General features: G+C 46.0%; 1 protein-coding gene across 2 annotated transcripts; it reads left to right on the top strand.

Annotated features, from left to right (window-relative positions):
- The first annotated feature begins 376 nt into the window (after positions 1–376).
- On the top strand, positions 377–28,000 carry NUP85 (nucleoporin 85). 2 transcript variants are annotated; one of them, XM_065896380.1, is made up of 19 exons: positions 377–487; positions 2,902–2,995; positions 4,913–5,075; positions 9,339–9,409; positions 9,949–9,992; positions 11,113–11,182; positions 12,366–12,487; positions 15,863–15,997; positions 16,102–16,224; positions 16,435–16,566; positions 16,815–16,921; positions 23,777–23,860; positions 24,017–24,082; positions 24,271–24,422; positions 25,168–25,285; positions 25,390–25,490; positions 26,845–26,996; positions 27,327–27,428; positions 27,819–28,000. In XM_065896380.1, exons 1-19 carry the CDS (start codon positions 455–457, stop codon positions 27,918–27,920), a joined length of 1,971 nt encoding a protein of 656 aa, XP_065752452.1. In that variant the 5' UTR covers positions 377–454; the 3' UTR covers positions 27,921–28,000. The 2 variants fall into 2 exon arrangements, with proteins under 2 accessions (XP_065752452.1, XP_065752453.1); XM_065896381.1 differs by lacking the exon at positions 15,863–15,997 and having other exon boundaries at positions 455–487.

Below are 28,000 nucleotides of genomic sequence, written 5' to 3' on the forward strand. Positions count from 1 at the left end.
GCTAACCTATAGACCAAGAAGCGGAGTGCAAAGCCAGGATCGGGAAAGGTAGTGCGCTCACTCACACCCCTACCAAGCCCAGCGCTCGCCCCGGCCCGCGCACGCGCAGCCGCATCACCGCCGCTCCCGCCGTCTCCGGGACCTTCTCTCTGCCTGGCTCGGGGTTGTCCGTGGCGGCGCCGGATCTGGCGAGAGCGGTACTGTGTGGATAGGCTGCCGCTGGCGCTGTTTTCCCTGTCGTATTGTCGAGGCCAGGAAGGAGAGACACGTGTGGAGTGCCGCAGAGGGGTGGTCGTGGCCAAGAGGAGAGACCCCTGCGGCGTTGGAGGTTCGGCCCTGCAGGCAGTTCGGGAGGTGCTCGGACGGGGTCCTCTCTCGCAGCCGGCTCGGAGCGGGAGGCCCGAGCTGGGAGCGTTGGCTACCCTGCGAGTTCCGGGCGGTGAGGTGCTGCGCTATGGAGGAGCTAGATGGCGAGCCGACAGTCACTGTAAGGGTGCCTCGAACAGTACTGTTTGCCTTCTAGGTCCGAGGATTGGGTCCGCTTCGTCCCTGCAGGCTTGTCTATCTCTCTGCCGCCTGCGAGGTGCTCGTCCCCTTCTCTCAGTACAATTACCATCATCCCTAAGTCACATTAACTAGGTGCCCGTGTTTGGGTCGCAATGGTCGCTGGGTTTCTGCCCCTTTGTATACTCAGAATACCTGGCCCTGGAGGCCCCACTCCATCCCTTTCCGTCCCTTGTCTTCCCGACCTTCCTACTTCTCTGGCTTTTCCTTTTGGGCTCATGCTTTAATGAGCGGGCTTGAACCAAGCACAGGAATTGGGGCTTTTTTCTCCCAGCCGAGCTAAGCTTCACATCGCAACGCCGTGAGCTTGGCTTTGCTTGAGCTGGCCCAAGGTTTACTAAATATAGTTATTCTTTCGGGCGACTATTCTTGCTTTTATTGCTCTGTTTCCTTTCAGTTGTATTTGAACTCTCAAGAGAGTATGTCAGGTGTGATTGATCTACGATGCTTATAAAGAGATTCATGGTTGTTAGATAAGGGACACCTACTGTTCCCCCTGCCTGGGATCTGTTCTCTCTTAGGTTTATGTCCTGTTCATTTCTTACATGCAAGCTCCAGTAGCCTCTTTGTCAGGAAAGCCTTTCCTGACTAGGTCAAATATTTCTGTCCGTTTAGGCTTGTTCTGCATCTCTTAGCTCTTGGTAACCTATAAGCCCCACTAAACTGCAAGTTGCCCGACCTTGTATTTTTGCCTTTTAGAAGGTTAAGATGCCTTCAGTTTTCAGCTAAAGCCATCAGATTGCAAAGCAGTATCTGACAGAACCAAAAACTGAAAATAGAAGTCATTTCAAAGCTAACTGGACAAAAAGAGACATGAGATCTCAAATAGCAGTTAACGTGGGTTGTTACTCTCTATAAAGCTTACTCCTATATGCTGTAGATTGTTAACTTTTAATGCATATATAAAGTATCTTAAATATTAAATGTCTATCAAGGACTATGTCGGTGTTTCCGGGGTGAAAAATTAGGCTATCGGAATCACTGGAACTTTTACAGACTACGTGTTATCTTGCTTTTCCCTCCTTCACTTATGTCCGAATCTTTGGATGGGGAAATCTTCCCAGTACCCTGTGCCTCCCAGGAGAGCCACTTTGTTATTGAACCATGACAATGAGTCATGCATTTACAAATGGAAGGAAAATGATCTAAGCTTAATTTTGCCCGCAGTAGTGATGGTTGACCTGTGATAACCCAGCTTTACATTGGTGTTGGGGAGACCAGGTAGGAAACTGGTTGGCCTTGTGGACAAAGCCTCTCAGGGGGGCATAATCTTGGCAGAACTGCATAGTCTAGAATCTGAACCTCAGCTCTGCAAGTTCGAACTCAGTCACGTGGGTGTTTGAGAGTTAGTCTGCTCTTTGGGCTTACGCTGAACACACCCTCAGGAGGCTGATGAATAACCCTGAAAACCACTGTCACCCGTGTAGCAGTTGTTGGGCCTGCTCTTCACGCAGCTGCTTCCTCTTATCAAGGCACATGAAGGCCAGTTAGTAATTAGCAGATTCAGGGATGTTTAAGTGTAGATTCAGAGAGAGAATAATCTTGAGCAGTTTTTCTAGGCCAGTGGTCTTATCTTTTTAGGTCAAGGGTGCTTAAAAATATAAGTTACAGTTCTTGTTGTCTTTCTTTGGTTGTTTCTTTGCAGATAAATACCTAGAAATGGAATTGCCGGGGTATAGGACAGATACATATTTAGCTAAAATAAACTCAGTGGGTGATGAGGGAAAGCGGGGTATTACAAGGATTGTTCCTAACAGTTGGGAAAGGCTTGGTCCCACTGGGGGAGAGGAATGAGGTTTGGGAATGAGCATCGAGAGTTCCTTTTTTGGTTCTTGACGTTATGGATATAGCTCTAGAGGTTAGACAGCTCATAAAGGTGTGGATTAGGCAGTTGGATTTATGAAGCCGAGACTTAGAGGGATTGGTCTGAGTTGGAGTAAAAAAATCAAGTCATAAAAGATGTGACACAGAAGCCATGGGATTGGAGGTCTCTGTCTTTTTAGTGAGGAACAACCAGTTCAATTCCTTTTTAATTTTTTTAACTTCCCTTTTTCTGAACTACAGATCACTGAATTACCATATAGTAATTGATTGGGGTGTAGCTTTCCTTTTTATCAGCACTTCAGAAGTGACAGGCTGGGTTGATGTGCCTAGCAAAATTCACTTGTTCATTTAGGGTCTAACAGACAGGGCTGCTCAGTCACACTCAGCTGTGTTCATAGATTAGCACTTAATAACTTTCACGACTACTGGCTTCTAGGATTATACCTGCAAGTAATTTGAAAGCAAAGCCTTTAGGAAGAATAACAATTTCTGTGCCTTATTTTTTTTTACTAGTTGATTCCGGGAGTGAATTCCCAGAAGAAGCAAATGTGTTTTGACTGGGGTCCAGGGGAGATGCTGGTGTGTGAAACCTCTTTCAACAAAAAAGGTAGTTTTTTTTTTTTTCTTTTCTTTTAGATTATCTTCTTGGCACATTTGTTTTTTTTTTCTTCTCTCAGGTATGACTAGCTGAAATATGAAACAGTTGCACTTATTTTGTACCATGTTCATTTTTGAAACTATGTAGCTATTTAAGATTTTCATTGATTTATGAGACCTGGCAGATTTTGAGTCCAGGAAAAAAGGTTAACAGTGGTCTTCCAGTGTTAAAGAAAGGTTTTCTTTATATTTGAATATGTGAAGCTTTTTTTCCTTTTTGTCCAGAGTAACTAATTCTCTTTTTTTTTAATTTAATTAATTAATTTTTTTTACTAATTCTCTTTATAATAGTCCCCTCATTGTGAATTTTTGCAAATGTCATAGCCCTTACCTTTATGTTAGTATTGTGAACTTGATTGAATCTCGTAGGCTGTTAATAAATAGCACAAATGAGCTGGAGAGCAAAATGATTTGTCCTTGGCTTTGTTCTCTAAGCTCCAGTAGGTATCAGACATGGATCTTACCTTTCCAATACTGATTCCCTCTAGTAGCAAGGTAAAACTGAAATCTTGATATTTGATTTGCCTTTCTCCTTTTCAAGAGAGAAATCTCAGAAAATGCTGAAGAGATTTTCTTGTAATATTTGCAACATTCTTTATCCAAGTGTGGAGGTTCTCCTCTTACAAGGAGCAGATTGAGCTAATGAAGGTCATATAATTTTGGCAGATTACATGGTATGAAGTTCATGTAATTTTTGAGCAATGTAGTTTTTCTTGATTTTATAGTTAAAAATTATCCCTAACGTGGACTTCCCTGGTGGTCCAGTGGTTAAGAATCCGCCTTCCAATGCAGGGGACACGGGTCCAATCCCTGGTCAGGGGACTAAGATCCCACATGCTGCAGGGCAACTAAGCCTTTGCGCTCTAGAGCCCACGCACCGCAAGTAGAGAGCCCGCACACTGCAACTACTGAGCCCGCGCTCTAGAGCCCATGCCATAACTAAGCTGCAGCTAAGACCTGACACAGCCAAATAAGTAAATAAATAAATAAAAAATTATCCCTAATGTTGTTAAATATTTATGGGATATGTTGGTATTGAAGATCTCAAGTTTGGCAGAGCTGTGGAAGTTGCTCAGAAGAGAAACTTCGGTGACTAGGTCTGGATGGCCCTTTTCCTACTTAATAGGAGAGCTTATCAACATTTCTGGCTTGTCCTCGATTGTTGGAAACTCAAGGTTTTCTTTCTGTTTTTGTTTATATCTATTGAAATCACTTTCAAGACAAGCCATTGAACATTATCATAACTTATTTGAGAAGTTGTTTATAAGAAATTTCCACAAGTTGGTGGCTAACCATTTATCATTATAGAGCCTTTTCATCACCGTTGCAAAATAGTTTAGTCAGTTCTTGATTCTTTGTTTTAGGAGTAGTGGCAGTAAAAAAGTAATATAAAAATAATATTTACTTTGATGTTATATAAAACTTCAGCTGTAGGTTTGTCTTATTTACTGAATATTACATAGGCTAATATTAAGTGAGTTTACTCTTTTTTTCTAGTATATTTCAGTTGATGGAGGTGAAAGGTCATTACAAAATATGCCAGTGAATTGAGGAGTAAAGTCTGAGAGTAAACATTTGTGTTTAAAAATTCATGTGTGGGGAATTCTAGTGGTTAGGATCCCATGCTCCCACTGCAGGGGGTGCAGGTTCGAGCCCTAGTCGGGGAACTAAGACCTCATATGCCGCGTGGCGCGACCAAAAAAAAAGTAAAAATTCACGTGTGGATAAATGATAATTCATATCATTTTTAATAAATGAAATCAGTAGCAAAGAAGCTGTTGTAATTAGATACTCAGAGTTTTTAGAGTGGGTTCTTTCATGAGGATGATGGTGATAGGTGTTAAATTTTTTTTCTGTTTTGTTTCAGAAAAATCAGACATGATGCCAGGTTGCCCCTTTATCCATATAATCCGAAAGAATGAGGATGTTTACTCTCAAATCCTGAGAAAACTCTTCAATGAATCCCATGGGATCTTTGTGGGCCTCCAGAGAATTGAAGAAGAGTTGACTGGAAAATCTAGAAAAACTCAGTAAGTAGGCTGCTGATAGGTGCTGCAGCCCAGAGCTGAATTGTGGGGAAACCGCATGAAATGCATCCTTATCCTTTTGCGTGATGGATGGCTCTCCTGGAGAAATAAGGGACTCCTGGTTCTATTTTGTGCCCTCTTTAGTGGGCAGTATAAATGGTCATGGATGGAAATGTCTTACAGAGAATGTGCGAGTGGCTGCTGATTGACTTACTGGCTGCTTCTTTTTTATATTCCTACTTGACTTACCCTCCAAAGAATAAAATTTAAGCCAAATAAGCACCTGAGAGTCATTGAATGAGGTTCCACTCTTGGGAGTTTTGTTTTGTCTTTAAAGAATTATTTTTGAAGCATTTTTTTTGTGAAGAGACCAGAAAACTTGTATTATTTGAAGACTAGAATTGTTTGGCGTGTGGTTCATGAGTTAACTGCATCAGTGTCAGGTACTTGTTTAGGCCCCACCTCATATCAGCACAGTTTCTAGGGGTGGATCCTAAAATCTCTAGGTGAGTCTTAAACACAGTGGATTTTGAGAACTCCTGTGTTAGGTTTTTCTTAGAGTCCATTCTTATGGTTAGGGAGTGGACAGTGTTGGTATCTGTATTGAAAAAAACAACGACAAAAAAACAGTTTTTTCCCTCCTGTGTTTTCCTCACAACACTTCTGACACCAGATGTCTGGGATTTTTCCCCCACTAAGCAATTCTCTGAAACAAGCTGGGTATCCTACAATTCAACTCAATTCTAACACTGTCTACTTGGAGATAACATCAGATTCCATAAATTAAGGGCTCAGTCCCACAAAACTGTCCCCCATTCGGACGCCAGTCACAAATAGTGGGTCCCCAGGTTACCCACAGCTTCTGGCCAACTTGGCTATAAATCAGAGGTTCCCATGACCCCTTTAGGTTTGATTAATTTGCTAGAGCAGCTCACAGAACTCAAGGAAACACATTTACCAGTTCGTTAAAGGATATGAGAAAGGACACAGAAAAACAGCTGGATGATGTATGTGGGGCATGGTCTGGAAGGGTCCCAAGTGCAGGAACCTCTGTCTCTCTGGAGCTGGGTTGTGTCACCATCCTGGTACATGGATGTGTTAACCTACCTGGAAGCTCTCCAAAGCCCATGCTATTGAGATTTTATGGAATCTTCCTCATGTAGGCATGATCAATTATTATCTCCATTTCCAGCCCTCTCCCCTCTCTAGAGAAGTCAGGGACAGGGCTGAAAATTTCAAGTTTCTAATTATGACTTGGTCTTTCTTGTGACCAGCCCTCATCCAGGAGCCACCCAGAGTTGGAACAAAAGATGCTTCTAGCACTCTTATCACTTAGGAATTTTCAAAGATTTTAGGAGCTGTGGGTCAGGGACTGGGGATGAAGACCAGTTTTAATTTTTTTTTTTTTTTACTTTCTGGCTGCACTGCAGCATGGGGGATCTTAGTTCCCCAACCAGGGATTGAGCCCTCACCCCTGCAGGAGGTCCCGGAGACCAGTTTTATGTGTCTTATTATTAACCACAGTGTCACAGTATTTTACTTCCTTGATAAGCATTTTACAAATAAATCACCCTGGAGGGTACCCTGGTCAGCGCGCGCATGCGTGTGTGTGTGTGTGTGTGTGTGTCTGTCTATGTCTATGTATGTGTCTGTGTATGAGAGATCACTGATGACAAGAGGCTCTGGTACAGAATATTGATAACTCAGAGAAATCTATTATGACTCCAAGGAAAAAATATGTCAAAAGTCCTGTAATTGCTGGAAGGCAGGGACCCCGTCTTATTTCTGTGGGCCCTCTGTTCCCAGATCTCCTCGTGCATCTATACGGTAGGTGCTCTAAAATGTTTGCTGAATTAATAAATTAGTAAATATCCTACTAATGGTGGGATGGTAGCTCCTGTTTTGTGCATGAGGGTCAGCATATTACCTTGCTTTTTGGCTGGGTGAGTTATTTATTTGGGCCTGAATCTTGACTGTGAAAGGGGGTAAGGAGTAGTGAGGATTAGGTGAGACAGTGTGTGCAAGTTGCTTCACCTCCTGCTGCCCCCATTGTAGCTTCTGCTCATCTTTATTTTTATTTTTTGTGGTACGCGGGCCTCTCACTCTTGTGGCCTCTCCTGTCGCGGAGCACAGGCTCCGGACGCGCAGGCTCAGCGGCCATGGCTCACGGGCCCAGCCGCTCTGCGGCATGTGGGATCTTCCCAGACCGGGGCACGAACCCATGTCCTCTGCATCGGCAGGCGGACTCTCAACCGCTGCGCCACCAGGGAAGCCCTTCTGTTCATCTTTAAATGGAGCCAGAAAAAAAAAAAAAAAAAAAAGAATGAAAATAAATGGAGCCAGTAGGTGGCCTTTAGGGTTCTTCATTTAGAACTAATGTTTCTTGCTAAGGATGTGCATATTGGTAACTAATAGCCAATTGCTTTCTGTTTGTTTTGTTCTATTTCCTTTGTGTGTGCGTGTGTGTTTAGAGCATGATTTAGGCTTCTTTTTTAAAAATTTTTAATTAATTAATTCATTATTTATTTTTGGCTGCGTTGGGTCTTTGTTGCTACGCGCAGGCTTTCTCTAGTTGTGGCGAGCAGGGGCTACTCTTCGTTGTGGTGTGAGGGCTTCTCATTGCAGTGGCTTCTCTTGTTGTGGACCATGGACTCTAGGCGTGTGGGCTTCAGTAGTTGTGGCGTGTGGGCTCAGTAGTTGTGGCTCGCGGGCTCCAGAGTGCAGGCTTAGTAGTTGTGGCGCACAGGCTTAGGAGCTCCGTGGCATGTGGGATCTTCCCGGACCAGGGCTCGAACCCGTGTCCCCTGCATTGGCAGGCGGATTCTTAACCACTTTGCCACCAGGGAAACCCCATGATTTAGGCTTCTTTTGTATCATTTCCAAAACAAAGACCCAGACTGATAGACCTGTGAGGTCTCTCCTATCTCAAACAGCCTATGGTGATGATGGAGAGATGACCTTGTTGCCACCTGCTTAGTTGTAGAACCCTTTCTACCAAATTTTTTTTAAATTAATTTTTATTGGAGTATAGTTGCTTTACAATCTGCTATTTCCTTTTTGAAGAACTCTGTTTTGAACTAATTTTAAACTTATAGAAAAGGTACAAAAATAGTAGATTTCTGTACATCCCTTACTAAGCTTCTCTAATGTTAATGTCTTACATAGCCACATTACTGGTATTTAAACCAGGAAACTTAAACATTGATGCAGTATGGGGCTTCGCTGGTGGCGCAGTGGTTAAGAATCTGCCTGCCAATGCAAGGGACACGGGTTCGAGCCCTGGTCCAGGAGGATCCCACATGCCGCGGAGCAGCTAGGCCTGTGCACCACAACTACTGAGCCCACGTGCCACAACTACTGAAGCCTGCACGCCTAGAGCCTGTGCTCCACAACAAGAGAAGCCCCGACAATGAGAAGCCCTCGCACCGCAACAAAGAGTAGCCCCCGCTCGCCACAATTAGAGAAAGCCCGTGCACAGCAATGAAGACCCAACACAGCCAAAAATAAAATTAATTAATTTTTAAAAAAATTGATGCAGTATGATTAAGTGAAGACCTTATTTGAATTTCACTAAGTTTTCCACTAATGTCCTTTTTTCTCTTCTGCAGCCAAATGAGATTGCATTTAGTTTTTTTCTCCCTCATCTCTTTCATGACCTTGACACTTTTGAAAAATATTGACCAATTGTCTTGGAGACCGTCCCTCAAACTGTCCCGGGTTTGTCTGGTGCTTTCTCTTGATTGGACAGAGGTTATGCGTTTTTAGCAAGAATACCACAGAAGTGGTGTGATATGTCCTTCTCAGTACATCGTATCACGAGGTTCATGACGCTGAGGCCTTCTTATGTTGTTGTTGACCTTGATTGCGTGGTTCATGTGGTTTCTGTACTGTAAAGTTACCATCTTTCCCTGTGTAACTAATAAGTATTTGGGGGAGAAACCTTGCGACTATGCAAATCCCATTTCTCCTCAAATTTCAGCCACTAATTTAGGGTCCGTCAGTGGGTCTCATTTGCAACAATTAGTATCAGTGTGGACTCAAGGGTATTTATTTTAGTCAGTGGGCCGTGTGGTGTTTGACTTATTTTGTCGCTCAAGTTGTTTCAGCTTTGGTCATTAAGAGCTCCTTCAAGTTGGCTCCTGTCTTTCAGCAACTTCTTACCTTTTTTTTTTTTTTTAATACTTTCTATCTTCACAAGATGTTCCTTACTTTCTATCACCACAAACTGTTCCAGGTTCGTCTTTTATGTCATTTCATTGTTTTTAGGTTGGTTCGAGTGAGTAAAAACTACCGATCAGTCATAAGAGCATGCCTGGAGGAAATGCACCAGCTTGCAAGTAAGGACTTTGTCTGTTTGTATGTGATAATAGTTGAAGGATTTATCTGGCTATAAATACGACAAGTTAAAATCTGATTGACATTCCAGTTCAAGACTCCTACTTTCCCATCTTACATAATCCTTAATTTTTTGGCAATTGTCTTGAGTACGTTTTTCAAATTAGAACATATTATGTTGACACATATGAGGCTGAAGGGCCAAATTCAAGATCTTTGATAATCACATTCCCAGTTCTTTGACCTTGGTGATTTAAAGTCATAATAACCACGAGAGCCATGTGACTCCTAGATGCTGGGTAGAGTCTTATATAACATGGTGGTCTCTACATTTGCTGTATTGTCGTTGAAAGAGCCATTTGTAATTTGAAGGCCTTGGTTTAAGATCATTCATCTACAACAGAGCTATGAAGCCTTTTTCAAAAAATCTATAGTGAAAATGAATGGTCTTAGAAGGCACAAGCCACAGTACTTATATGTGAAGCTATAACAGTAAGACTAAAGTTTTATTGCTCACTTAAAATGTCTTGTGTTTTGTTAGTTGCTGGTAAAGATCCAGCCAGTGACCGCCAGTTTAGCATCCAGGTAAGGGGTTTTTGTTGTACTGGTACCTCCTTTATGTCCAGCTACATCCTCAGCACCCACCTGCAGTGGCATTGCAATCACTGGTTTTGCAGAAGTCTCTCTTTCCAGGTAGATAGGCAACTCCTTGGGGTGGTAAGAATCATCTTGAACTTGCCAGTGCCCCCTTCAAGGCCTCGCACATTGGAACACAAGGATGTGCTTGGTAAATACTTGTATTAGTTTTCAACTCTTATGGGAAATATAAATCCTAACCACATTGTGTCACCTGAGATAGTGAGCTAAGCTTTTGGAATCACTGGTTAGTCTCATAAACTGAACTCAGCTAATGAACCCAACATTTTTAAGCGGCCGGTTGTTTAACTTTAGTTGGAAGATGACTTAAAGAATTCTCTTTCTTTGGTTAGAATTTTGATATTGTTCAAACTCAGTAGTGAATAGGGACTGGTGCATTATCTCTGTCATCAAAACATTTATTTTTCCTTATGGTTAAGGTATTTTGTGATTTTGCACAGAAGAATGGTGGGGGAGGGAATACTGCATATTCCTAAGGGCAGGGTCCAGACCCGATTTATTTTGGTGTCTTATATTGGGTTTGTGGGGTTTTTTTGGCCACGGCACATGGGATCTTGGTTCCCAGACCTGCGCCCCCTGCCTTGGAAGTGCACAGTCGTAACCACTGGACCTCCAGGGAAGTCCCGGGTTTGCTTTTTAGTAGACTGTTTCCTAAGTGTCAGTCCCTTGAATACCAACTTGACAATTTTTGCTGTATCTATATATTGTAATATTATTTAGTGAATATTTTTCTAAAAATCGTCTCTCCCTTTACACTCAAAGCCTCTTGCTAATATTCATCAAGATCATGGGTGTAATGAGCTAGTTATATTTTTCTAATGCACATTAAACTAAAACCACAACCATTAAAATAGAAAATATTAGTCTGTGTCCCACCCTAAAATTCTCTCACTGGCTGCCTTGTGGGAAACCCTGCCGTAGGAATAGTCAGTAGATGTTGAGTTAATGAATGACCATGAGGTGTTTCAAGCTATCCTTTGTTTCTTTGCTTTAAGAAAAAGCCTCAGGAATGTTTTCAGTCAAAACTTTGTCTCCATTTCTTCCTTAGGTCTCCAGTCTGTCAGCAATGGAGCTCATTTGGAACCTTTGTGAGATTCTTTTTATTGAAGTAGCCCCAGGTGAGCACAGAATCATCTTGTCACAGCATCAAAGGTGTCCCCCTGCCCTTTTCTATGTTGTGAGGAGTGTTTTGTTGCCTGGAATGCTCTTTTCATTGCTTTTCATCAGCGTGACCATCAGAAAGTATTACATGATACCCAAAGAAGCCTGCTCTTTCGTCAGATACTGCCAAAAGAATCAGACAGTCTTCTGAAAATCTAAACTCTTAGGCAGGTGACCCCTGAAAAATACCAAGAAAACAGATATTAAACTAGCATGCGAAAGGGGTGGTCGATATTTATATCATGGACTGGTCAAGCTTAAGAAAGTTTCAGGAGAAGCTAGGGGAGGGGCGTGGCACAGGTTCCTCCTTAGCCTCCGAAGGAACCAACCCTTCCAACACACTAGTCTCAGACTTTTAGCCTCCTGAAATGTGAGACAATACATTTCTGTTGTTTAAAATTTTAAAAAGGAAAAAGGCTTTACGGATATGAAGAGGAATTAGGTGGTAGGCGGCAAAGCCACTTTAACAATTCTTTCACTAGTGATTGGGGCAGGGGCAACCCTACAAGTTAATGGTCCACTCCAAATTATTCTGTTGATCTTGAATTAAATTGTGGTCAGTACAGTATCCTGGCTTGAGTGGGCTCTCTGTGGAGGTGCTACAGGCTTTTTTGCATTCTTTTAATGGTTTATGTTTACTGTTATTCATAAATGTGTATTAATAGTCTCCTTGTAATTATAGCTTTTTATTCATACTCCTGCTAAAGCACGGAGCAACTTGAAATTAAAATTAGTTGTTTATGTGCCCGCCTCCTCCAGTAGATTTTGAGGGCTGTCACTATGTTTTTATCATTGTTGCATACCTGGCACCTAGTCAGTACCAGTCCCTATATGGCCATGACTTACATAGCCAGTGAGTATTGCATAGTTCTGAAGAATCTGAGGGGTGGTTGGGTGGTGAGGTCTGGGTCTCATGTCCAACCCTTCCCAGGAGTCAGTGAAAGGTGGAGCTGCCTGGCCAGAGGAAGCATTCCATAAAAGTCCATTTGCTAGCTCAGCCCTTTATTCAGGACCACATGTGTGCTCACTTAAGAGGGATAAAACACTTCCTACATAGTCAGCTCGTGTGTCCTACGTTGTCTGTACTTTGGGAAAGTGGAATTTACTGCTTTTGTGTGTGACAAGAGTTTTTCCTTCCAGCCGGCCCTCTTCTCCTTCACCTCCTTGACTGGGTCCAACTGCATGTGTGTGAAGTGGACAGTTTGTCGGCAGATGTTCTGGGCAGTGAGAATCCAAGCAAACATGAGAGATTCTGGAACTTGGTAAGACCCTCATGCAGGCTGGGCCTCCCTGCCTTCCACCTTATATTCTCTTTTCCCTGTGCTCACAGGCAGGCTTGAGGGTTTGCCTGTTGAGCCTGTGTGCACTTGGTTCTTTGAGTCTGCAATTACGGAGACGTGCTTAGGTCTTTTTTTCTTCCCTGCTCCGTGGGAGAGGTTTTGTTTTTTTTTCTTTTTTAATAAATTTATTTATTTAATTTATTTATTTTTGGCTGTGTTGGGTCTTTGTTGCTGTGCCCGGGCTTTCTCTAGTTGCAGTGAGCAGGGGCTACTCTTCGTTGCGGTGTGTGGGCTTCTCATTGCGGTGGCTTCTCTTGTTGCGGAGCACGGGCTCTAGATGCGTGGGCTTAGTTGCTCCGCGGCATGTGGGATCTTCCCGGACCAGGGCTCGAACCCATGTCCCCTGCATTGGCAGGCGGATTCTTAACCACTGCAGCACCAGGGAAGCCCTGTGGGAGAGTTTTGAACTAAGTTATCATGTAAGAAAAATAATGCTTTGTAGACTTTGCAGTGAGAAGGGAATTTTGATTTCTTTGTGGATCTAAGGGTTAGAAAGCATGAAGATAATACAAAACCAATGGATAGCTGCTGGGGTAGGGGTTTGATATAAATGAGCATGAGAATTGTTTTGAGGTGATAGAAATGTTCTAATAACTGGATTATGGTGATGGTGCACAACTTTGGGAACTCACTAAAATTCATCGAATTATACACTTCAACAGGTGAATATTTATAATGTATAAATTGTAACTCAGTAAAGCTATTAAAAACAAAGACCTTGGGACTTCCCTGGTGGCGCAGTGGCTAAGACTCCGTGCTACCAACGCAAGGGGCCTGGGTTTGATCCCTGGTCAGGGAACTAGGTCCCACACGCGTGCCGCAACTAAAGATTCCAAATGCCACAACTAAAGAGCCTGTATGCCATAACGAAGATCCTGCGTGCTGCAACTCAGACCTGGCACAGCCTAAATAAATAAATAAGCATTTAAAAAACAAAAACAAAACAAAGACATTGATGATCCCAGAGTCACTTTGGATTATCACTTTGAAAGTCAGCCTGTGTGTATGTATTCTCTTTCTGTGAGAGCAGTACTTTCCCAGTCACCTCTACCGACCTGTGACGCAGTTGGGAGGGAGCAGGGAGGAGGTTGCTGGTTGACTTGAATAATGGAGACTTATAAAATCTGAAATTCAAGTAAGGAGTTGTCACCTTCGAGGCTGTTCCTGGGCCTTTTGGTGCCAGGAGATCTGTGCAGGTAACGGGGAGAGAGTTTGCTCAGAAATTATTGGGCCTAGATTTTGAGTCTCTGATTCATTCACTGAGTATTTATTGAGTGCTACTGTTTGCAGGCACTGCAGAAACAACCATGAGCAAAGAGGGCAATGATTCCTGCCCTTATGGAGCTTACATCCTGGGTGAGGAGGCAGGAGATAAATACAGAAACAAGTCGAATATGTAGCATGTGTAAAAGTGAAGTGCTGTGGAGAGAAATAAAGCAAGGGAGGGGAATTGGGAGTGCTAGAGTAGGGGTGTCAAGAAAGGCCTCCCTTGTGGGGTGACATGTGAGCAGAGACCTGAAGAAGGCGAGGAGGGGTGAGGGCTTTAGCTTTTAGAGAGGCAGCGTAGCTGAGTGGTAAGAACATGGCCTGTGGTGCCAAACTGCCCGGGTTAGCATCCCAGCTCTGCCTCTTGCCAGCTGTGAGCTCTTGAATGAGCTACCTAACAGCCTTTAGTTCCCGCCTCTGTACCTTGGAGATAATAACAACACCTACCCCACATGGCTGCTATGATTAAATTCGTTGAAGGGCATAAATGTATGAGCTAGTTGAGGGGCAAGGTTAGAGCTCCCATTTCACTCCTGAGTCAGATGGGGTGACGGGGACCTTGGAGAGCCAGGCGAAGGAGCATTGTGATCTAACGTAGGTTTTCAAAGGGTCCTCTGGCCACACTGCTGAGAGCAGAGCACAGGCAGAGCAGAGAGACCAGTTTGGAGGCTGAGGTCCTAAACCAGGCAGAGGTGGCAACTTGGACAAGGGTAGGAGCTGAGCGCAGGAGATGGTGAGAAGTGACTTGATTCTGGGTGCAATTTGAAGATGCAGTGGTAGGATTTGCTAATGGATTGGATGTGTAAGAAATAGAAGAAAGTGGGTTGGTGAGTTGGAGGTGCCCGGGTGTTTACTTTCAGGCATGTTAAACAAGATGCCTAGGAGAGCCAAGTGGAGACATTGACTGGCAGTAGGATATACATGTCTGGAATTCAGAGAAGGAAGTCCAGGCTAGAGAGAGGAATTGGGGACTTGTCAGGTTTTATATCCTTGGCTTTTTTGAGCGTGGCTTAATGGAAGAACTTTCACTGTGTATGTTTTACGTATATACTTGTATGTATATAATGTTGATTCTCATTATTCATGATAGTTATGGTCTATAAAGTTGCCTGGAACCCTGAGCTCTCGATTACTGAACCATCGCTCTTTGTAGGGGAATTACAGGGTTCTTTCGAGCCTCTGGTCACAACATTTTTGTCCGCTGATCAATTTATAATCTTGTGTGTGTTTGTGTTTCGGGACACCTTATTTAATATGTATTGTTGGTGTATTAAAATTGAACTCACGGCCAGCAGCACTATTGCCCTTGCCTGAATGATCACACACATCTAGCGCGTGTGTTCTCTTACCTTGTCTAACACGTACATTCTCTGTATGGCATGCCATAGCCTTCTCTGCAGTTAGGAATCGGGCAGCACTTCAGCACAACGCTTGGGGGCCCAACAGAAAGCACAAAAATGCAAAAATTGTGGCGCTAAATAGATCGCCAGAAAGACACTAATTTAGTGTGAGAGCTGGTACCAGAATGTAGCGTGCCGCCTCGTTCAGCCTCAGCTGCGAATGTGCACATCAGGTGACTCAAATTTTTTGCCCCTCTGCACATGTCCACAGATGATGGTGAAAGCACCTCGGATATTGACTTTGGGGTTACAAATACGTTTTAGCAGGTAGGCATATTCACAAATACGGAATCTGAATAGAAAGGATCAACTGTATTTATACTGAGCGTCTGTATATATACGTATATGTATTTGAACTGAAACGTTTATGAGCCAGTACTTTATTTGATGCACTCTGGTATTTTTTATTTTCTATTTTATTTATTTTTTAAAAGTTGGTCATAACCTGCAGTGGGTTACAACGTGCAGTTTGAAAAGCATGGTATAGGTTAAAACTGGGAGATTGGATGAATTGGATTACCTCTGGAGGGAGGGAACCATCACGTTTCTCCAAGGCTAGGAAGCCAGTGTGGGCTGAGGGGAGTGGCTTCCGAGCCTCCGTGAATGCTTGTGTTCTTGGGTACCTTCCCAGGTGACCGTCTTGGTGCTGCAGGGCCGGCTGGATGAGGCCCGACAGATGCTCTCCAAGGAAGCCAACACCAACCCCACCTCTGCAGGCATGTGCCGAATCCTTGGGGACCTGATGCGGACCATGCCTGTTCTCAGCGTATGTGCGAGTAGCCCTGCTCTTCTGGGTCGTGGAGGTGGGTTCATTCAATGAGTGTAAGGGGTTTGTGCGGTGATGGCCTCTCTCTGCGTCTCTTCCCGTAGCCTGGTAACACTCAGACACTAACGGAGCTGGAGCTGAAGTGGCAGCACTGGCACGAGGGATGTGAGCGGCACCTCCAGGATGGCACGTTCGCCTCCAGTCCTCATCTCGAGTCTCTCTGCAAGGTCTGTGGGAAGCAAGTCCAGGCCAGGGTCCAAGTTGGCTTCCCCTGGGGGCTGTGGCATCCGGTGCAGCAACGACACGTCCTCCTGAGACAGGGCTGTTTACTGGCTCTGAGGGAAGGAGAGAGCTTTCAAACCAGACGCTCCAGTCGAGGTCAGGGACATTATCGGGAAGTCACCCCCAGACCTGAGGGAAAGCATCTCTCTTCTCAGATCATGCTGGGAGATGAAGCTGCGCTGTTGGAGCAGAAGGAGCTTCTGAGTAACTGGTATCATTTCCTAGTGACCCGGCTCCTGTACTCTCACCCCACAGTAAAACCCATGGACCTGCACTTCTATGCCCAGGTGAGTCTGAGCTCCTTGGGGTGGGGGTGGGCAGTAGGGATCCTGGGGGCTCTGCTCCCTGCTGGGTCGTTTTTCACCGTGTGGCCTCATTGAGTTGAACTCCCTGGAGAACAGGCAGGAGCGTTCCTCTGGCCCCTTCTTGAAGGACCCCATCACCCTGCTCCAGTGTTCCCTATGCAGCAGCGCTGCCTGCCCCCCTGGGTCTCTGCTTCCATCTGGCGACTGAATGGGTCACCACCTTTCCACAGTCCAGCCTTGACCTGTTTCTGGGAGGTGAGAGCAGCCCAGAACCCCTGGACAACATTTTGATGGCAGCCTTCGAGTTTGACATCCACCAGGTGATCAAGGAGTGCAGGTAGGACCTGCTACACCATCGCCATTCTAGCCCTCTTAGGTGTGCGTTCAGGTGAGGGCGCCCACAGTGTTGTACGGCCAGCACTGCCATCCTTTGCTAGGATGTCCTGTTCCTTCTTGTTGGTGTCTTAACCTTCTTGCCACATTAGGTAGACAGTGGCTTCTCTCTGGACAAGCTTGGGGGCCTTCCTGAGGCTGGAGGGCTAATGTGTCTATAACAGTTTGCATTTCAGGGATGTTTACTTAAAATAAGGTTGCAGGAAATTACTTTAATATTTAAAATCCAGAAACAGCCAGCAAACTTATTTCTTGGAACCTGATGGACATGCAGCCACCTTAAGGGACTTCTCAACAGTCTCACGCCGGTGAGCCAAGAGCCACCACACCATTGGGCTCCCGGCTGGGTCTGTTCAGAGCAGGGATTCTGTATCAGCCCTCTCCCCAGACCTCTCCCTGAACCTTCAGCAAGGCAGGAAAGGGAATGTGAAACTGAATCCAAGGTAAAGCTTTCCAGAAATTCCCATGTGTAGTAAGTCAGAAAGAATTTACCCTCTCTTCTTGTCCAGCCCGGAAAAGTAGGTGTTGCACCAAAGACTTGGAGAAGGGAGAAGGTTGGGAACTGGAGCAGATGGCCTTGCTCGCGTATCAGATTCACTGACTTCGACTGGATCTTTGTTAGTAGATCTGGGCGGTGGGAAGGTCTTACTCCCTACCTTACTCTTGCTGTTTGGCCGAAAGCAAGCCAGGGCTTCAGGAAAATGATGTTAGATTTGGAGAAAGGAAAAGGGGCTTTGTGTCAGTAGTTTTTGCACAAACCTGTGAAATAGGGACTTTAGTGGAGCTGGAAGATGACTTACAGAACTCAGCTGATGGTGGCTGGCGGCCAGCGAGGCATCTGCATGGAGGGTTAGTGAGAGTAACTCGCAGAGGCGCTCGCGCATCGTTATTTGGCTTTGTCAGGGACTCTGCCTATAATTTGAAGTAATAGGCATTCCTGAATATGTTGTCTAAACAGCAGTGGGTTATTTCTTCCAGGGCTTCCTTCATAAGCCACATCTGGATTTTTAAGATCAAAACAGATTTGAACAGAGCAAGGAGGAAGGACAATAAAAAGGGAAAGTACCTTGTTCTTTTCAGTGGCAGTAGAAGGAAAAGATAAGGACATGCCAATGAAGAGGAGTGGCTTTTATGAACGCCACAGAAAACGGCATCACTCTCATGCCAGTTGAGGAAGGGTAAGGCTTGCAGCCCCTCAGTCTGGGTGTCTCTTGCTCTGGCAAGCAGGAAAGGATCTGAGGTATTTCTGTTAGCTGTGAATCTAGGAGTTTGGGTTTTTCTGATCGGGAAGCTACTTCCTACCCTATTCTGAAAGAGGCACCGAAAAGCAAATCCCGGGACCTCATCCACGAATTGGAAGAAGGGCTGAAGTACCTTCAGAGAGAGTAGCACAGTTTTAGACATAATGCCCTCTTGGATGGGGAAGGATTGGATCTGGGGTCTCGTGAACACCTGCTTTCTCACGTGTTGTACCATTCAGGCCCAAGCTCGATTCCCAGGGAAGAGGGGTGTGTCTATCTGGGGTTGGGCCAGTGGGCTGGTGGTATAGGAAAGCCTTGCTGCTTTGGGTGTGATGTTAGCTGGGTTCATGACTACCCTGTGAAAGGGGAATGAGGGGAATCCTTTCTCAAGGCGCTAGAAGGGAGCTTTCTATAGGGGCACCTGATTACCCCCATGTCAACTATGCCAGGCCCTAAGGGGCAGAGAGGGATCCTGAAGCAGAGCATAGAGGCCCTTGGAGGCCACAGTTCATCAGCCCCTGCTGAAGGGCCACGTGTTTGCCTGTTATCCCCACAGCTGGAAGGAGAAGTTGGGACTCCTCCAAGGGTTCGTCCCTCCCCTCTGGTTCGCAGCTGCTAGTTCTTGCTGTCCAGCAAAAGGAAAACAGGAACTGGTACACACTCCACAGGGAGCTAGGCAAGATGGCATCTTCCTGGTGCTCTTAAAGTCCTCCAGAAGTATCGAACTAAAAGGAAATAGGTCTTCCTTCAAAAACTAAGAAGAGATCCAGTTTATGTTTGCCTAATCTAGAATCTTCTTGTCAGACCTTTGGCCCAGCCCATTACCTTGGCTTCAGGGTAGAGCAGTGTGTACAGACCCTTACGCTCTATTCATAGAAGAAGGTCCACAGCCACCAGATCTTGGCTGGTCAGAGGCAGTGGTTGCTGCAGAGCCACCAGAAAAGCAGGACATGGGGTTGGCATGAGGGGGTGACAGCAGCCCCAGTGCAGGGCAAACAGTCCATTGGAGGGTTACAGTTGTTAACCCAGGGTAGGGTCTTCACTATAGGCCTTCGCGGGTCTTCCCGGCTCCAGAGTTCTCCCTTTTCCAGCAGAAGCCACCCCTTAGCAGCTAATTTAAGTCTTCCCTGAACATCTTTGAACAGTGAGGTTGTTCACTTGTTCCATTTAGAGCCTGCATTCAGAATTCTCCATTTTATATGTGTGTGAACATCCAAAACCTGTGTTGTTCAGACTTGCACAAGACCCTGGTGTCCGTTTTCATTTAGCACTTCTTCCAGTCTCAGTCACTCAAGCCTTTTCATTAGTTCTTGGCCTCAGTGGTTGTTTACCAAAGTCCATACTGTTTACTGAGTTCTTAAGCACTAACCAGTCTATTGGTAAGTCCCATTAGCTTAACTTGAAAACATATCTTGGGGCTCCCCTGGTGGCACAGTGGTTAAGAATCCGCCTGCCAATGCAGGGGACACGGGTTCAAGCCCTGGTCCGGGAAGATCCCACGTGCCGTGGAGCAACTAAGCCCGTGCGCCTCTGCCTGCGCTCTAGAGCCCGCGAGCCACAACTACTGAGCCCACGTGCCACGACTACTGAAGCCCGCGCACCTAGAGTCTGTGCTCTGCAACAAGAGAAGCCACCACAATGAGAAGCTGGCACCGCAACGAAGAGTAGCCCATGCTCGCCACAACTAGAGAAAGCCCGCGCGCAGCAACGAACACCCAATGCAGCCAAAAATAAATAAATAAGTAAATACATTTATTTTTTAGAAAAACAACCATATATCTCACAACCAGCTACTTCTTGCTCCCTCCCCAGCCACTGCCATGGCCCAGCCCCATCACTGTTAGCCTGAACTGTTTTTTTTTTAAATAAATTTATGTATTTTTGGCTGCATTGGGTCTTCGTTGCTGTGCGCGGGCTTCCTCTAGATGTGGCGAGCGGGGGCTACTCTTGGTTGTGGTGCAGTGGCTTCTCTTGTTGTAGAGCACGGGCTTCAGTAGTTGTGGCACACGGGCTCAGTAGTTGTGGCTCGGGGGCTCAGTAGTTGTGGATCGTGGGTTCTAGAGCACAGGCTCACTCGTTGCAGCGCACAGGCCTAGTTGTTCTGCAGCATGTGGGATCTTCCCAGGCCAGGGATTGAACCCGTGTAGCCTGCATTGGCAGATGGATTCCTAACCACTGTGCCACTGGGGAAGCCCTTCCCTGAACTGTTAACAGGTGGCCCCTTACTGGCTTCCCACTATCACCTGTCTCTGTATTGTCCATTATCACAGAAGAGCCTAAGTAATCTTTTAAAACTTAAACCATGGGCTTCCCTGGTGGCGCAGTGGTTGAGAATCCGCCTGCCGATGCAGGGGACACGGGTTCGTGCCCCGGTCTGGGAAGATCCCACGTGCTGCGGAGCGGCTGGGCCCGTGAGCCATGGCCGCTGAGCCTGCGCGTCCGGAGCCTGTGCTCCACAACGGGAGAGGCCACAACAGTGAGAGGCCTGCGTACCGCAAAAAAAAAAAAAAAAAAAAAACTTAAACCATGTCATTCTCCTGTTTACTGTCCCAGTGGTTTCTCATCACAAGGCCCTAAGTGAGCTGGCCTCCACCTGCCTTGAAGTTTGAGTCACACGGGCTTCGTTCTGAAGTGGGAACGAGACAAGCTTACTTTGCACCGCTGAGCCTTCACACTGGCTGTTTCCTCTGTTTCAGGAATGCTCCTTTCCCTTGTCTTCCTCTGGCAGGTTCCTTCTCATCCTTCAGCGCTCTGCTCAGACAACGCTCATGACTAATTTTCTATGTAGAACTTACTCTGGGAGGGGTGGGGGATGTGCGTGGTTTTATATGTGAGGAGGCAGCTTGTTTTTACATCTTCTCAGTTTACACTTTCTCACCTTATATGATCTTTTATTCTTAGGACTGGTCATTTCTGATTTCATCTATTATATTTGAATTTTTCATAACTCTGAAGATAGCTTCAGAATCTCAAAGCACTGTACTGACCATTATAATTTCTTCACTTTGACAATGAGGCGGGAGTTAGAAGTGAAGGGGTCAGCCGTCGAGTGGCAGGACTGGATTTGAACCAGTTGGCAGTGCTTTCCTGTGGACACAGCTGTGTAGCTGTTGGTAAGCAGAGGACAAGTTAGTGTCAGCCGCACGCTCAGGCTTACTGTTGTTTTATTTATATAGAGTACTGTTCAAAAGTAATCTCTTTAAAGCAGTTTATGTCTGTTTTGCCACTTTTTTCTTGAAACAGTCCAGGTAGGCAAGAGGTACAATGACTCCCATTTTACAGATGAAAGGGCTACAGAGAGGCAAGCGACCGACTGAGGGGCAGCCGTGAGGTCCAGTTGTCACACTTCGTTAAATTGCTCTCTAGTTAATGAAATAACAGTATTTTAAACTTTTAACTTATTGGGACTTCCCTGGTGGCGCAGTGGTTAAGACTCCACGCTGCCAGTGCTGGGGGCCCAGGTTCGATTCCTGGTCAGGGAACTAGATCCTACATGGATGCCGCAACTGAGACCTGGCGCAACCAAGTAAAAAAAAAACTTGATACATAAAGGACCTATGATGAAATTAGAACAGTTAAGAGAACAAACATCCAGCGAGTCAGGGTTTGTTTAGGGGGCTGTCATAAAGAGATACCGGATTTATTGGGACTCTTGTCTAAAAAGGACAAAATCAAGAAGGAACACAGCAGAATTACAAAATTATGAAAGTCATCGTTAAAGGCAATCCTGGACCGAGGAAGCACCCTATAAGAATTTGAGCAAAGGGGGTTCCCTGTCGGCCTAGTGGTCAGGGTTCTGGGGCTTTCACTGGGTTCACTCCCTGGTCGGGGAACTGAGATCCCTCGAGCGGAGAGGCACAGCCAGCAGCAACAACAAAAACGCACTGGAGCGTGATGCTTTGTATAGCATGTAGTGCACTTACAGAGCTTAGTGTTTGAAGGTGGTAGTAGAAATACAAGCGTTTTTGAAAATTGGCATAGTTTTTTGAATGTCAGATACATATGCATAGCTGTTAGTAAAGCTGGAATGTATCTAACATATGAAATTTAGGGAGGCCAGACAACATTCCATAATGATGGAACTCTGGAGCAGAAGAAGTATAGTATCCGTATCCCTAAGATCAGGCAAACGTTTTAAACATTTATCCAGTAATTCAGTGTAAACCAACCCCCATTCTTTTGATATCCTGAAAGCAGAATTGTTTACCTTAGTGAATGATTACGCCTGGGACAGTGTATTGCCTTAGTCTGCTCCCTCCACTTTACTTGGGGTTGATCTTGCCTTACAGAAAGGAACCATTAAAGCTTCTTTTCCCTCTCCCAAGATTTAAAAAATAGTCAGGCATTATATACAGATACAGGAAGGCCTACACCAAGTAACAAATGAAAGATATAACTCAAAATGATGTACGCACACTGACAGTAAGTGCACAGTCTACTCTATACAGAATGATGCTAGAGAGTTTACAAAAGTTGCTGATGTAAAAAATTTAGTCAGGGCTTCCCTGGTGGCACAGTGGTTGAGAGTCCGCCTGCCGATGCAGGGGACGCGGGTTCGTGCCCCGGTCCGGGAGGATCCCACGTGCCGTGGAGCGGCTGGGCCCGTGAGCCATGGCCGCTGAGCCTGCGCGTCCGGAGCCTGTGCTCCGCAGCGGGAGAGGCCACAACAGTGAGAGGCCCGTGTACTGCAAAAAAAAAAAAAATTTAATCAGACCTTCAGAGGGCCTTAGGAAATGTCATTTCTAACAAGGGCCACAGATGATTCTAGATTTCGATTAAAATGTGGTTTGGGGAAGGACTTCTGACTTTCCATTATGTGTCAGATTATATATCCAATAAAATCAAATTACAAATCATGTAACTGAACAAAAAATAATTTCTTTATACAAAGTAGTAATAGATAACAAAGTTAATAGATAACACAAGATGGTTTTTTAAGTGACATCCTAATATATATAGTTGTGTTCATAAAGTACGCTAATCAAAACTATGAAACAGAAAAATTAACAGCAAATTCCAATGCAAAAGAAAATGTTCTTTTGAATTCCATGTTTCATTAAGAATCAAAACCCACCAATCTTTCAGTCCTTTTCTATTTTTTTATTCTTTCCCCCACCACCGGCCGCGTGTGGCATGCGGATCTTAGTTCCCTGACCAGGGATTGAACCCGTGCCCCCTGCTTTGGAAGTGCGGGGTCTTAACCACTGGACCGCCAGGGAAGTCCCTTTCAGTCCTTTTCTTATATGTTATTCTGTGTCCGCAATTTCTATATCTAATTGGGTTCCTGGATTTTTTTTCATTTCCTGTGTGACATTCTCCATTGAAATGTATCATCAGCTGCTGCTTTGGGGGTTGAGTGTCCTTCTCAGTGTCTGTTACTAGTCCCCACCTAGTGGGCAGAAACTTCTCATCTGTGCTTCCAGACAGATCCCAGCTTGCCTCTGCCCCTGCCATCCTTTTTAAGCAAAAGACATGTGGGGTTCCTGCTTATGCTCCACTCGTGTGGGCCATGCCCTCTCATCCTGACTTTGAGTCTGGCCTTGTGTCTGAACCTGTAGCATCGCCCTGAGCAACTGGTGGTTTGTGGCCCATCTGACAGACCTGCTGGATCACTGCAAACTCCTCCAGTCGCACAACCTCTAGTAAGTACGCCATGGCGATGCCAACCCTCTTCTTGCCGCCATCCAGGCTCTTGAGGGTGGGTTGAACCGAGTGCCTAGAAGGGAGGTTGGGCTGCCGAAGGGGGCCCTGAATAGAGCAGGCCCAGAGTCCTGGTCCCATGTTATGCTTTATTCCAGCTTTGGATCCAACATGAGAGAGTTCCTCTTGCTGGAATACGCCTCAGGACTCTTTGCTCATCACAGGTAGGACGGCCCCGAAGGGGTGGGGTGGCAGCGGGGTGCTCTTCAGCAGGCGGCTGCTGCCAGTGGGGCTTGGACTGTGTTCTCTCCCGTCTGGTTCCCTGAAGGCTACGAGGTCGGGGGAGGAGCCGCCTTGGGTGCTAACTCCCAAGCCCCAGGCCCTCACGTCTGTCCTCCTCGGACCTGTGCAGCCTGTGGCAGCTGGGGGTGGATTACTTTGACTACTGCCCTGAGCTGGGCCGAGTTTCCTTGGAGCTGCATATTGAGCGGATCCCTCTGAGCACAGAGCAGAAAGCCCTCAAGGTGCTGCGGGTTTGCGAGCAGCGGCAGATGACCGAGCAAGGTGAGTTGGCTGTCCTCCCAGCGTACCTTCTATCCTCATGCCGTGTGAGCCAGCCTGGAGAGCGTCTGGGCACTGGGTGCCAGGAGGTAAACCAAAACACAGGGAAGTCATTGCGGAGGGACAAAGAACTAGGGATCCATTGGCACCTAGAAGCAGTCGAGCCCATTGCCTGGTTATAAAGGTCCTGACCCACTCTTTCACGGGTTCGCCAGAGGTCAGGCTGGGGCAGGTGCGAGGTGACTTGTCCCAGGTGGGTTGCTGTTGCTGGCTAAGGCTGGCTGGGTGGGGAAGCAGGACCGGAGGTGGCTCGGGGAGAGCACAGGGAGGGAGCGATGCTGATGGTGGCCCCTTCTCCTCCCCCTCGCCGTCGAATGATAAAAACCTCAGTTGTTGTTCTTCCCAGAGGCATTGCATGTTTATGACCGTCTCTGAAAGCATACAGCATTCAAGACCCAAAGGATGGTAGCATTTTCAGCATGTGGACAGATAATGGAGGTGCTGATCTGTGGGGAGCAATACAAAGATTTTTACCACCCCTGAAATGAAACCCACTCACAAAGCCAGTCCTGCCAGGAGACAATTTATAAACCTCAAAGTTCCTAGTTCTGCAGGCCAAACTGTATTTACAGCCCACAGAGAAGCCGTGTAAAGCTCAGAGGAGGTGGGAAGCTGCTCCTATCCCAGCAGGGCTCAGGAATGGAGTGATCTGTAGGGTGAAAGTTTCTTTACTGTTTTCCCTGCAAAGTTCGCAGCATTTGTAAGATCTTGGCCATGAAAGCTGTCCGCAACAATCGCCTGGGCTCCGCCCTCTCTTGGAGCATTCGAGCCAAAGATGCCGCCTTCGCCACGCTCGTCTCAGACAGGTGGGCTCAATCTGTGTGTGCTTCCTGGGTACTGCCTGGGCAGTTGGGAGGCTGAGGAGGTGGGCCTGGGACTGCTGCTCTGACCTCTGGGCCGGGCCTTGTAGGTTCCTCAGGGATTACTGTGAGCGAGGCTGCTTTTCTGATTTGGATCTCATTGACAACCTGGGGCCAGCCATGATGCTCAGTGATCGACTGACGTTCCTGGGTGAGTCTCTCTGGGCTCTGTCCCCTGGACCTTCAGCACAGGTGGACAGTTATGGAGATTGGAGGGACTGTTCTAGGCTTCTCCAGTCTAAAACACATAGAACCCTGTGTACCAGTCTCTGCAAAGGATATTTTTTGGTAACGTTTTATTTTCTGGTAATTTCAAGCTTAGAAGTTGTGAAAGTAGCGTAGAGAATAAGGAACTCCCATACACACTTTATCCAGATTCACCAGTTACGTATACTTTGCCTCATTTGTTTTATTCTCTCAATCAGGTTTTTGGGGAACAGTCAGAAAATAAGTTGGAGATTTATATGGAGACTTTCTCCATAAATATCTGAGCATGTGTTTGTTAAGAATAAGAACATTCTCTTATATAACCAGTTATGAAAATCAGGAGGCTCAACGTTGATATAATACTCTCATCTAACCCGTATTCTGATCCCATCAGTTGTCCTTTACTTTGTCTCGGTTCATGCATTTAGTTTTCATGTCTCGTTAGTGCCTCTGCCTTTCTTGGTGCTTCCTTAATCTTGACATTTTTGAAGAGTCAGTGCAGCTCTCTTGTAGAATGGTCTCACTTGGGGATTATCCACGAGCAGCCTCAGATTATATATTTGGGCAGGAATTCCACTGAGGTGATGTGTCCTCCTCAGTGTCGTCCCCTTATTGGTGGCGTTCACCTTGGTCACGTGTAAAGATTTTCCCTTTAACAATTTGTGGAGGGATACTTTGGGATTATTTAAATGTCTTGTTTCTCATCAAACTTTGACCCACTAGTTTTAGTTAACTACTGGTGATTTTCTCACTGCCAGTCCTTGTGTTTCATAGTTGGCATTCCACTGTATGGCAGGCTTCCTCTTCGTCCCCGTTTATTCTTTGATTTACATCAGTAATGGCCTTATGGGTTATTTTATTCAATCTGTTATATAATTCATGACTCTTGTTTATATTGATGCTTATATTCTCCCAGGTTTGGCTCTCTGGAACCCCCTTTTTTTTTTTTGCAGTACGCGGGCCTCACTCTTGTGGCCTCTCCCATTGCGGAGCACAGGCTCCAGACGCGCAGGCTCAGAGGCCACGGCTCACGGGCCCAGCCGCTCCGCGGCACGTGAGATCTTCCCAGACCGGGGCATGAACCCGTATCCCCTGCGTCGGCGGGTGGACTCCCAACCACTGCGCCACCAGGGAAGCCCTGGAACCCCTTTTAAGTGTGTATTTTGAATCCTTTTGGTCTTGTTGGCCCGTGAGCTTGGAGGCCACTCTGGAAGAATTTCCTTGCTCTGTGGAAAGGCTGGCCTGGGGTCTCTTTTGTTTAGGGTCAGAGGTGACTTAGTGTGCTCTGCTCTCAACAGGAAAGTACCGCGAGTTCCACCGGTTATATGGGGAGAAGCGTTTCGTTGATGCTGCTTCTCTTCTCCTGTCGTTGATGACGTCCCAGATTGCCCCCCGTACTTTCTGGATGACACTCCTAACAGATGCCTTGCCCCTTTTGGAACAGAAACAGGTGCAGGTTGAGTCCACAGTGATCGTCTTCTGTGCGTGTGCGCGTGCATGCGTGTACTCCCCTATCGCGCCCACTCTGGATATCCATATCGACACAAGAAAAGCTACTTAATTTGAAATGTGGCATCTGTCTACTGACAGTGCTCAGCCCAGGACCCTGACAAGAGCTGGGAGTGAGGATGGGGGGCTGGTCTACCCTCCCAGGGTTGCATACAGAAAGCACACTTCTCCAAGTGAGATACAAGAAAGGCTGTCTCGGCTTGAGCCCGTGCCCAAACCACTGCAGGCTTTGGCTGGGGAGCAGCTAAGCGAAGCAGCGTCTCTCCCCTAGGTGATTTTTTCAGCAGAGCAAACATACGAGCTGATGAGATGCCTGGAGGACTTGACCTCAGGAAGACCAGTGCGTGGAGAGCCTGATGCCCAGCAACTCCAGGTCAGCTGAGCTTTTCCAGTTTGTTGGTACCACAGTGGAGATGAGAAAAGGCTCCTTCTAGCTCAGGTGTACCCCCCACCCCGAGATGTTGGCCCCTTACAAACTCACATGCCTCTTAAGATACCTCTTAACCTGTAACTGTGACACGCCAACTTATTTTAGGAGAAAATGGGGTGATTCTAGTGTTCTCGTCTGTTTTTTCTTTCCTGTCAGTCAGTCAGTCAGTCACAGTGGTCCTTTGCATGCAGCTCCATCTCTTAATATTAAGAACTTGCTGGAAGATACTACTGAATGTTATATGCCTTTTATCTACCTTTGGATTAGAGAGTCTTGGGAACTATAAAGAAGGTAAACTTCCTGCTGTGCCTCATGCAGGCTCTTTGCTTTTAGGATGATGACGTAGAGACCACCAAGGTGGAAATGCTGAGACTTGCTCTTGCACGGAATCTCGCCCGGTCAATTATAAAAGAAGGCTCATTGGAAGGTTCCTGAGGCCGGCTCCAACATGTTATCTTTGTAAGGCAATGTATATACATTTTTAAAAGAATAAATGTTTTCTTTTGCAAATATAA

This window comes from Phocoena phocoena, chromosome 19 (assembly GCF_963924675.1).
Source record: "Phocoena phocoena chromosome 19, mPhoPho1.1, whole genome shotgun sequence".
NCBI lineage: Eukaryota > Metazoa > Chordata > Mammalia > Artiodactyla > Phocoenidae > Phocoena > Phocoena phocoena.

Coding starts and splice junctions, on each gene's coding strand:
- NUP85 (XM_065896380.1), top strand. CDS start 455: ATGGAGGAGCTAGATGGCGAGCCGACAGTCACT. Junction 16,922..23,776: donor CAGGTGATCAAGGAGTGCAG/GTAGGACCTGCT, acceptor CTGAACCTGTAG/CATCGCCCTGAGCAACTGGT. Junction 25,491..26,844: donor TGATCGACTGACGTTCCTGG/GTGAGTCTCTCT, acceptor TGCTCTCAACAG/GAAAGTACCGCGAGTTCCAC.